General features: G+C 49.6%; 1 protein-coding gene across 2 annotated transcripts; it reads right to left on the bottom strand.

Moving 5' to 3' along the window:
* Nucleotides 1–3,062: 3,062 nt before the first annotated feature.
* LOC122441451 (synapsin-1-like) lies at nucleotides 3,063–7,132 on the bottom strand. 2 transcript variants are annotated; one of them, XR_006269360.1, is made up of 5 exons: nucleotides 6,893–7,132; nucleotides 5,712–6,396; nucleotides 5,440–5,529; nucleotides 3,550–3,765; nucleotides 3,063–3,124 (listed from the first exon to the last, which is right to left on the bottom strand). XR_006269360.1 is itself a non-coding variant. In XM_043468054.1 (4 exons), exons 1-4 carry the CDS (start codon nucleotides 7,071–7,073, stop codon nucleotides 3,702–3,704), a joined length of 1,020 nt encoding a protein of 339 aa, XP_043323989.1. In that variant the 5' UTR covers nucleotides 7,074–7,132; the 3' UTR covers nucleotides 3,144–3,701. The 2 variants fall into 2 exon arrangements, 1 of the variants encoding a protein (XP_043323989.1); XM_043468054.1 differs by lacking the exon at nucleotides 3,063–3,124 and having other exon boundaries at nucleotides 3,144–3,765.
* Between the last annotated feature and the right edge of the window lie 3,875 nt (nucleotides 7,133–11,007).

Genomic DNA, 11,007 nt, shown 5'->3' with positions numbered 1-11,007 from the left:
GCTTATTTTCAGGGCTTGGGACGAGAGAGGGCTCACGGGCAGCTGTTTTGAAGGAAGGAAGAGGAACAGTCTTCGGGGGAGAGTTCAAAAACCCAGCCCTCCGAAAATATTACATAAAAGGTGGACTCCTTCCAGGGATCGCCACCCCAAGGCACTTTACTTTTTTTTTCCTGGGGAGGAGGAGGAGAGTGCTATTAATTTTAATTGTTGATTGTTAGGGAAATAGGAAGGCCCCAGAAAAGAAGTGATGATGAAGCACGCAGTAGTATACATATTTCTTGCTTTTGAATTTCTCCCCCCCCCCCCCCGCCCCTCACCAGAGAATCTGAACTAGAGGGGAAGAAGCCCCTTTTCTGTAGCTGATGCTGAGGTGTTGAACTACGTGTGCCTGCCTGGGATTGGGGTGGGGGACTCCTGCTGGGAGAAGAGGGGTGGAGTGAGAAGGGGGGGGGCTTGGCAAAGGGAGGGCAGAGAGGTGAAGAAGAAGGAGCAGGGGAGGAAGAACAGGCAGGAAGTCGGTGCCCCCTTGGTTATCGCCGCGTCTGGCGAGCAGGCGGCAAACTGCAGCCTTTCCACTCGGTAGTGAAAGTCCATCAGAAAGAGGGTGATCAATCAAAACTAACCAGGACACCCTACACTTTATTCCCAAAGGAGGCTGGAGCTTTAGTGGTTTACTGTGTTTGCTATTCTTGACAGCTGCCCTTGCTTCCCCCCACCCCACCCCCTTGCCTCTGGTCCCTGGCTTTTAGTAAAAATGAAGGGTACAGTTACTTGCTAGTTGCAGATAATTAGAGAAAATTGGATGGTGGAATAAGCTAGGCCAAGTCCAAGCCCGTGTGAGCACCTTACTTTAGTGAAATGGGCTGGAGAGGATGCTAAAGATTCTTGGTTTTGTTCTTTTTAGAGGAAGTCGAGCCTCTGGAGTGGTGATGGTGGTGGGGTAGCAGCATCAAATAGCTGGAATATGATTGCACTTTTGTCTCCAGAACACCTTGCAATTGGAAATTTGTAAATTCTCTGGAAACAGTTGATGCCAAATCCATGAAACGGTTTGTCAGGAGGGAGGAAGAGGTTTCAGTTGGGGAGGGGTAAGGATCGCCAGTTTTCCACTCCCTGTTTGCGTGCTTGGCAGCGTCGCTTTTGACTGAGGTTAACTCTCTGTGCTCCATTGGACCAGATGCCATATAGAGCTGCTCCCTGAAGATCATTTGTTTCCTTGATGGGGAACATTTCTGAGCAGAGCATATTGGTTGCCATAGAGAGAGAAAGAAAAGGAAGAACACTGGCCACATTAAGCTATATGTTTGTGCACTGGGCTTTAGATAAAAGGACCGTGGCTCAGCCAAAGAGAAGAAGCCAAGCTAGAGATTTCTAGCGCCACCAAAACTAGCTTTATTTTGTTTTGGACTTTTACAGTTGAAACATATAAGCTAATTTTATTGGTTGTTGTTAATTTTATATGACACGGTTTACTGAACAAAATAAACTTTGGAAGTGCTCGGGAGTCGAAGTCTTGACTTGTCAGCAGGGGGCGCGCTGACTCGTCTTAGCAGGTACGCTGTAAAATGTAGCTGTTTTCAAAAGCTAAACTAGCCAAATGCACAAATGGTCCCTACCTTTCTATGCATATTCACAACCAGGAGCGAGTTCACTGCATAACACAGGGCCTTAAAATAGGGGGACAATGACTGCCCCATCTCCCACTCAGCCCCATCTGTGAAATGGCCTGGGAAAGGAAAACCGGCTTAAAACAGTATTCCTCCATGTCTTTCTGTGAAGAGGATATAAGTATGGAAAACAGAGTTGGGCAGTGAAAGCCGAAACGCTGTGCAAAATTCTTAGGGGTATGCGGTAACCTACTCCATAGGTTACCTTTCAGGTTGTATCTTTGGGGAAACAGTCAAGAAGAGAAAGATGTAGTCTAAAGGTATTATCTATTAAACAGTCAACAGTCTTCAACTTGAGGCAGGCTTTGACTTCTAAATAAAACCCCAGCTCCTGGAGACTTAGTCCAGGCTTCCTGGATCTCTTTTACTCCATGCGGTATATAAAGGCACCTTTAAATCTTGGCACCTCCTCTGATTGTGGCAAGATTCTGAATTTATCCTTGAAAGGGCTTGTTAGGGAAAAGCAAATATGAAATAGCCGACGGTAAGAGGTCACTGTGGGCTTGAAACTTTTTAGCACAATACGACTTAATGCAGTTGCAGAAAAGTTTTCACAGAACTCAGGGTTTCCGCCTTAGAGATTTTTAGATACAGCCAAGGAAGACTGAACTTTATTGTGGTGAAGGATGAAAAGATTCAAGGAAAGCTTCCTAAAATAGTGAAGGGCAAATGCTACCCGGTTCTGAGGAATTAGTCAGTTTGTCACTAACAGTTTTCCCAAGGAGATTTGGAAAGCTTGACTCAGAAAGGGGAGCTGTGAGTGACTGGAAGTGAGAAACTGGTTTCCACGGTTCAGCAGCTCCGGGCACCTGTGTGTCGCGGAGCCTGGAGGAAGGGCCCTGGGCTGGGGGCTCTGCAGGAGGGGGAAAGACACCTTATTCTTTCGAACTTGACTCTAAGCCAGCCAGCATCCAGCCAGAAGTTTTCCTTTGAAACTAACTTGCGAAAGTCAAGGTTTGGATGTAAGTGGTATTTCATCTAGGAGGGTTGGAGATTATGTGAGTAACATATGCAAGGGAGCACTTTGAAAAAGATTTTAATTCCAGGATTTTTATCCGCCAGCTCTCACATTTAGAGTCAGGAAATGTACAGGCAGGTTTGTGCAAATAGCACAAAGTAGAAAATGGAAGAAACGTGTAATCTGAACCCAAACATTGCTTTTTCTTCAGCTCTCTGGACATTTCAGACAAAAGATTTCTGGGGGTGATCCACAGGCACTAGACCAGTGCTTCAAAGCTCTAGGTTACTTTGCATGCCCTGAGCTGCTGAATGCATTTTTTAAATTACTAAGGAAAAAGGCAAGTTTTCTACTTAGCCGGGCATTTTGCAAAACAATGGTTAAGGACTCTACATATCTGGAGTGTGATTTTCGGTATCACTTTTCATGGGATCTGGGATCGTTCCTATCTTGGCTGCTGCGTACGTTCCTTTTTTGCAAAGTTACTTTTTAAAAAAGCCTGTAAGAAAAGAAAAGCTTGTTTCTCATGATATCTGCATTCTTAAGGTTATCTAAAGTAAAGGAAATAGAAAATAATAATTCTGGGTAAAGCAACAAGTTAATTCGAGAACTGACATATTATAGAGACGGTGTTAACATTCCGTAACGATTTGGAGGTGAAAACAATCAAGATGGATATGAATTAAGATCCAAAGAGCCGGGCCAAGCTACAGACTTTTAATTATTGGGGATGGTGAATTTGCTTTTGCCAAATGAGAGAATGAAGAACACTACCTGGGTCAAGTGTACAAAATACAAAGTGGGTATTTACTCGTTTGCTCCCATTTGAGAGCAATAAAGTGCTTCTTCGGATACCGTGGCAGTGTAGAAGCACACTGCCATTAGCATTTACAAATTAAAACGTTCTATACACTCTCTACCCACACTGTGTGCTGTATACAAAGGGAAGGGTTCTTCAACAGTAGCTTTTGGGTGAAGACAGCATTTGTCGCCTGGCTTGGCGGTGGGTGAGTTATTTCTCCGTCTTGCTAAGTTTTTGGAAGCGTCCCAATGGCTCCCCCTCGTTCTTCTTCGTATCACTTTGATAATGACTGATCTGATCCGTAGGAAAGGAGCAAGCACTTGGTTTTCTTAGACGGGCTGGAAGGAGCAATGATCAAGTCAGACACGTGCTCTCTCACCCTAAAGCAAGCAGTTTTACTTCTGATGCCTATAGGAAAGCTTTAAACTACAGACTATCACAGATTGTGGGACCTAAGTTAAGAAGGCGTGATAAGTTGGCAATTGAGTGTATGCTTTAAAAACAGCCCATTCCCCACAGTTTGCCCATGGTAGCTGCATTTATGCACCTGACAAGTCTGGTAATGAAAGCTACCAATCGCTACGGAAGCCGTGGCTGACACGACATGATGGACTATTCTGGCCTGTCCCCCTTCAACCCCCGCCCCCACAATGTTCTTAGAATTTAAATTCGAAGGGCTAGGTAACTGAGGGCCCAGCTGATGGACTGGAATGACGATGATGATATATTAACAAAAACATGTGGGTAGGTCTAGCTAGAAAAATATCCCAAGGTCAACTTGGTGTTTTTCTGTCTGTGTTTTGAAAAACAAAATATTAACTCCGCTTTGTCAGGGGGGTGGTTGGATTCCGCCCCCCCACCCAAGCTTGTGGCCTTAACAGAAATAATTCCCTTTCTTGAGGACACCCTTGGCTCAGAACCCCCCAAATTCCCTATACAACTTCTCCTGAGTTGGAACTAGGTAGTCCCCTGATGGATGAGTCTTTGTGGCACACTAGGAAACAATTCTTACACTTGGGTGCCTCTGGGTGGTTTTTTTTTGTGTGTGTGTGTTTTAATTCGATTTTTTGACACTTGAACTTAGCTATTGTCTGAGGAGCTGGGTGCAGATCACAGCTCATCAGGCTGGAGGCTGCTCTTTTGGGCATTTTCCCCAAATGCTGCTTCTGTAGCATGTTCTCTCCTGTGAATATGAAAACTCCCACTTCACTGCCCTGCTCCCTTCCTACCCTGGACCACCAGCCCTAGGGGGTCTTCAAGAAAGGTCGGCTGTTTTGTTCACTTTTAGAATACAGTTCCAGTCCTCATTGGTATCTGTTATTTCAGATTCTCCTAGGTTTGCAGCAATATCATTTCAGCACTGAAATATCTGGCAAAGAGACTTTGGCAGTAGAACTTGCTCACCGTAGCTTCATGCAAACTGGGGCTGGTTAGTCCCCAGTTAAAAGTTTTGTGTCTGCTTACAGTTTTGAAGGCCCACCTCCTCCCCCCAGATTCTGAGGTAGGGAGCTTGGTTGCCCAGTAGAGCCTAAGGGGAGGATCCCAAGCTTACAGTGCTGCTGGTCAGACGTCAGATTTTAATTTAATATTATATCAGAGTGCAGAAAACCTCTGGAAGTCAAGACATGTATTGTCCAAATGGCTTAGGCTGTGTTCCTTTTATTTGAAATTCACATCGCAGAAATGAAACAAGTAAAAATTCACTTGGAAAAACAGTGACTACTAAAATCTCCTAAACCTGAAAAACTCTAGGATGTCAGCGCTGGGATCTGGCAAGCGACTCCTTTCCAGGGTTAGGAAGCCAGACTGGGGCGTTCCCTAGGAAGGTTCGCCTTGGGGGCCTCTCTTCCCCTGCCCGCCTCCTGCTGTGATGTGCGACCCTGCGAAGCCGCTTTTCTGGCAAGGGCAGCGGTTTGTGGGGTTCCCAAGGCCGAGCTCCGCTTCCTTAGACTGCATTTTATTTTATTGAGAGCACCGTTTGCATAATAAAATGAAGGGGACCCACTACTCGCCTTGTCTCCATAAACACTGTCCTCAAGGACTTTGAGACTGTTATCTGAACACCCAGAGCGGTCTTCAGAAGTCGAATTAGCCTTCCTTTTCTAGGGAAAAAGAAAAATGGAAAGCGATTAAAAGCAAAAGGGCCGGGAAGAAAGAGTAGGGTAGAAGAGTGGGTGGGGGAGAAAGCGGGAGGGACGGAGAAGAGCCGGTCCAGCAGCACTGGGGGGAGGGCGACCAGAGCGGGTGCGGGATGGAGAGCAGGGAAACGCTGAGTCACCCTAACCGGCCACCGGGGACACCGCGGCGACCTGCCGCAGCCCGGGGAGGGCTGGGCATCTCCTTAGAGGCCTCCTTCCCGCCGCCGCCGCCGCCGCCGGAGCCTGGCCGTGGAGCTCGGCGCCGCCGGCCCGCCTTTGTCACCGGCTCGGTGCGCGGCCGCGAGCTCCCGCGGTGGGCTTTGTTCTGGCGGAGCAGGGTAGGACCCCTCGCCCCGCCGCGCCCCCGCCCTCCGCGAGCTGGGGACGGTGGGGGTGGGGACCGGGCGCCGGGAACGGGGACACGAGGAGCGTCGGCGGGCGCCTCGGAGCCCACGATTTCTTCCTGCGCTCTCTCGTAATTGAGCTGTTCTTCGGGGCGGGGGCCGGGCGGCGCCGGAGGAAGGGGAGCGGGAAGGGGGCGCCCGCTCTCGGCCAGCCGCAGCGGCGAGCGCAGGTCCCCGCGCATCCGCATTGTGTGCGTGTGTGCACGGCCGGAGGGGTGCGGGCGTCTTTGGGGAGGGGAGCCGCTGAGGCTCGGCCCCGGGTTCCAGGTTTCTGGCAGCGGCGGGGCGCCTCGGGTCGGCGCCTGGTTCTCCCCTAAGATCTGCTCTCGAAGTGCTTGGGGGCCGCGCGTGGGCGCTGTGGACGCACCCTGGGTCCAGGGGCTGCCCACGCGGAGCGCGCAGATTCCCCGGTCGCCGAGGCCTGTGGCTGGGGACAAAGAGGCAGACGGTCGGAGCGAGCGGAGGGCGGGCGCGCACAGGATCCAGGCGCGCGCCCATCGAGGGTACCTCTCCAGGAGCCCCCGCGCCTCGGAGCCCCGGGGCTTTGCGTCTGGAAAGTTCGCCCCTCGCAGAGCCCGCTCCCTCGTCTCACCCTTGCACTTAGCAAACGGCGTGGGATCGCGTGTTACCTTCTTCCTAGCCGCCCCCGAAGGTGTGGGCCAGATTGCAAGAGTTGCTGCTGTTATTGTTTGTCAAACAGGCCCTTTCTCCTGGGAGAGGGGCGAGGGGCATGTGGCGGATCCTGGGCCAGGATTACATTAATCAAAGCATTATTTCCCCAGAGAAGCCCAGCACAAATGAGAGTAAATCCTAATAAAATTGGATCGCGGAGAAATGGTACGCTTTAAGTAATCTGGGCCGTCTGATAACAATCTCACATTTATAAGATGTGGGTGGGTCTTTAAAAAAAAAAATCTGCACACCTCTGGCCTTGGCTGCTGGGTCCAGATCGGGACGGGGGACAGTCCTCACCCCGAGCTCAGCTGAACATCTGGAGTGAGAAAGGGACGTGGGCGGCCCTGGAGTTCGAGGTTCCGCTCCGAAGGCACTCTCGGCCCGAGTGCCCCCCCGGAGCATCTGCAGGGGCCCTGGACCTCCCCCCATCCCCGTGCCCTGCGAGGACGCGGCTCCGTTCCTCTGGGATCGTGACCCCGCTGTCGGTTTCCAGCGACGCCGCAGGGTGCGCGTCTCCCGCGGGTCGCGGCGCGGAGCCCACCAGGCGGTCGGCGGGACTGCCAGTTTTCTCCGGCTCCCGGTCCAAGGCCCGCCGGGCCAGGGAAGGGGGTGACTGTCGGGGACGCCGGGGGTGCTGCTGGTTGGCGACGCTTCTGGTGCTTTCCGGTTGTCCCAGCCTGGCAGCAGGCTCGCGCTTCTTCCGCCTCCGTCCTCCGTGTGGTAGAAAACTTTCCGAAGCCCCCGCGCGGCCAAGCCGGAGAGACGAGCTCCCCTTCCCACCCCGAGCTCCGAGCAGGCAGGTGGAGCCCACCGGCTAGGAGGCGGGCTCCCCGGCAGCGCCCATGCCCCCTCCTGCCGCGGGACCCGACCGAGAGCGGGCTAGGCGGTGACAAGTGTGAGAGCGCCGTCACCAGCCCGTGGGCGAGCACCAGCCTCCCGGCTCCGCGCACCTTCCGGGGACGCGGGGCCGAGCCTGCTTCGGCGCCTGCCACCCGGCCCCTCCTCCGCGCCCGAGGCCAAGGCCCCGCGAGCGGCGCCCCCTGCAGGCCGGCGCCGGACGAGCCCGGGAGGCCCGGCCGCGTGGGGTTCACGCGCTGCCCACGGCCGCGCCGGGCCCGGCGGCCGCGGAGGGTGAGAGGGCAGGAGGACGGCGGGGGGTGCGCCCGGCCGCTCTTCCCCGGCCCTTCCTCCCGGCTCCCAGCCCCTCTACGGTCGGCGCCTGGCAACCCCCACTGGAACCCGCGGCCCAGCGCCTTGTTCCCGGCCCGCTGGGTCCGGAGTCCAGAGAGCATCGCTGTCCCCTCGCGCGGCAGTGCCCGGCACCTGGGGGCCTCCCTGCGGAGGAGAGCGGCTCGGAGCGGCGTGCGGGCGGGTGTGCGTGCGTGCGAGGGATCGGTATGTGTGTCTGGGTATGTGTGTGTGTGAGTGCGGTGTGCGTGATCGGTATGTGTGTGCGCCCGTGTGTGCGTGTGCGGGGTGTGTGTCCGGGTGTGTGTGTCAGGGTCTGTATGTGTGGGTGCGTGATCGGTGTGTGTGTCGGGGGTGTGTGCAGCATGTGTGTGCGCGGTGGGGGTGTGTGCGCTCGTGCGGAGTGTGTGTCCGGGTCAGTAGGTGTGTGCGCCGCATGCGTGATCGGTGTGTGTGTATGTGTGTGTCTGTGCGCGCGACGTGTGCGTTGGGGGTGTGTGCGCGCGTGTGCGCGCTTGCGGGCTGTGCGTGTGCGCGGGCGGCGTGCGTGGGCGTGCGGTGCGCGCGCAGGGCAGGGCAGGGCAGGAGGTGGTGAAGAATGCGCCGGTGCAGCCTGGAGATGTATATCTGCCACCTAGAGCTCCCCCGCCCCCACGCAGGTGTCTCCACCCTCGCCTTCATCCCTTCTGAGACCCGAGAGATCCCTCTTGGGGTCCCGGGATGTTCACGGATCCCCGGACTCACGTGAGCCGGGGGAGCCCAAAAGGGACAGTGTTCGCTGAGAAATGCGGCCGAGATCCTTCCCAGGCTCCCGCTTGCCCTTGAGACTGGATTTCAGGGGCTTGGGTATCTGCTTCCTCTCGGGTCTTGGCCTTGAAGAGGGCTTGCGTGGAGGTTGTTTTTATGTTTGGAAGCATAGAGTAAAAGTAGGAACCAGCTGAAAAATCACTTTTTAAGCCGGCCAGTTTCCTGGCTCCTTACTAGTGATGGGAAAAATTTTTTTGGGGGGGGGTGAGGAGTGAAGACACCCACACCTTTTCAGTTCTGAAATAATGACTCCCCCTTCCTCCAGTCTCTGATTTCCATAATTTCATACAAAACAGGGCTGTCAGTTATCTCCTATTAGAAAAGAGAAAAGCAGACTAATAGAAGAAAACTTGGGCCAAATGAAATTCCTCCTACTTACGACGTTAACCAGCCCCATCCAGATTGTTCAACTCTCAAGGGAGAGCGCAAGGCAGGAAGAATTCAGAAAAAGGCTAAATATTTCTCTCCATCATTGAGAATATGAACCCAGTTGCCCGATTGTGTTTTTGATAACATGACTTTCAGAGGATCCTAAAAATAAACTTTATAAATACTTTTAGTGTCCTCTTTGTGTCCTAATGTTTGCATCTAAGGATTTTCAATAATTTGGGAATACTGGTGGTATATATTTTTTGTTTCTTGGATTTAGGTGGACATTAGGTGGTTTAACGCTCAGCGGCAATTCATTGTAAGACCTCCTGTTCTGGAGAAAGTCCCTAAGTAAAATTTGCACACACTTACCTCCAAAGACTCTCACCTACCAGTAGCGTCATACTATTTTGTCACTCCTTTTTATAAGATATTGTATAGACAGCTAAATTTTAGTAAAGAATGTTAATAGTAAGATGTCAGTGTTTAACTAGATGAACTTTGTTTTTTGGAATCAACGTTTAGCTTTTCTTTGAATTATTTATCAAGATGTTTGCCCATAGGCCTTCCTAAGAGAAGGACAAGGTAGGGGGTGGGCAACCACTAATTTATTTAAAGCATATGTAGACGTAAGATTAAAAAACTAGCCTTTTGGAAAACAGTAATAACTAAACCATGTCTATAAACACCCACCTTGGGGACTGTGAAAAAAGGAAACCTAATTACTCTCATAGAAAACAGCCTCAGTGAACAGTTAACTAAAATATTGTATGGCAGTCCCCCGAAAGCTCCTCCTCCCCTTCAGTATAAGACCCTTTGGTAATATACACATATTTATACATGATGTAAATATACATATGCACAAGGGTAGATGTTTATGTACATAACATAACAAAATATATACATACCCCAACTGAATACATTTGCATATAACATGCCCATGTGTAATATACCAAACTTCTATGGTTAACAATACATTCTATCACAGATAGTCCTAAAATAAAAGAAAGAGCAAATCTTATCCCTATTGAAAACAAATTTAAAATTTCTTTTGAAATCTGAATTGTGCCAGCCCTAGATGACACCATAAGAGTCAGTAGAAAAAAATCCATGACTATATTAATATTTTCAGCATGCTCCCTTTTAAAATACTACAAACAACTCATTTTACATAAATAAAAAAGGCATCATACTTAAGAATTTAAAATATATACATTCTATCTAAATTCAGGTACTTTTCATCTTTTCCCCCCTGCAAATGAAATGCTATTGTCTTATGACAAAAATTAAATTCGGCATGCAGTGAAAAAGAACATTAGTTTTATTTTTCATTCTGCTGTAAAGAAAACATTTTTAAAGTAGTTTAATTCTGTAGCCCTTTCTATCATTAAAAGACTTTCACTAGTCTAGTGATAATTCGAAATGGGAAAGCAAGTTGGAGGCACATATTTATCCTTGAGATGATTTTTGTAATATGGGATGGCATGTTGCTTATTTGCTTCTTTTTAGATATTGTTTTGAATTTTTGTATTTTCAAAGACTTTTTTTTTATTAAAATGAATACATTGGCAAGACTCCAAGTGCTCCTTCACACTGAGCAAATGTAAAGAAACATTATACATTAATGTTATGGTTGAAGAGTTATTTGTTCTCATTGATAAAAAGAATCAGAATGATAAAGTTTTGAAATTTTCTTGAAGACCATGATAGAAGGAGCTCTTTCATGTGGGTTATTTTTACTGACATTACAAATTATTTTATCAGCTTTTCTATGTTTATGTAAATGTGTTTTTCTTTACTGAAAATATATATACGGTGTTTATGATGGCATTTATTCCCACATGTAATTTATTGCTTGTTTATTTCAGAGTATTTCAAAGATTGATGTCTCATCCGTGGCATCTAAATATTAGTGATGAGCTTGTGAAAATAAAAAAATCAGTTTAGCCCAAGTGCTATTTTGAGGTTTGTTTTTTAATCTGTTAAAATTTGAAGTTAA

Source organism: Cervus canadensis, chromosome 5 (assembly GCF_019320065.1).
Source record: "Cervus canadensis isolate Bull #8, Minnesota chromosome 5, ASM1932006v1, whole genome shotgun sequence".
NCBI lineage: Eukaryota > Metazoa > Chordata > Mammalia > Artiodactyla > Cervidae > Cervus > Cervus canadensis.
Note: the sequence above shows the minus strand (reverse complement) of the source record. Positions and strands in the feature narration are given on the sequence as shown.

What these genes read in the sequence shown, in the direction of transcription:
- LOC122441451 (XM_043468054.1), bottom strand. Translation starts at nt 7,073, where the DNA reads ATGGGGGGAGGTCCAGGGCCCCTGCAGATGCTCCGGGGGGGCACTCGG. An exon ending in CCCAGCAGCCAAGGCCAGAG is followed by an intron (nt 6,397 to 6,892) that starts GTGTGCAGATTT and finishes CTTTGTCCCCAG; the next exon opens with CCACAGGCCTCGGCGACCGG. An exon ending in ACAGTGTTTATGGAGACAAG is followed by an intron (nt 3,766 to 5,439) that starts GCGAGTAGTGGG and finishes TGCTCCTTCCAG; the next exon opens with CCCGTCTAAGAAAACCAAGT.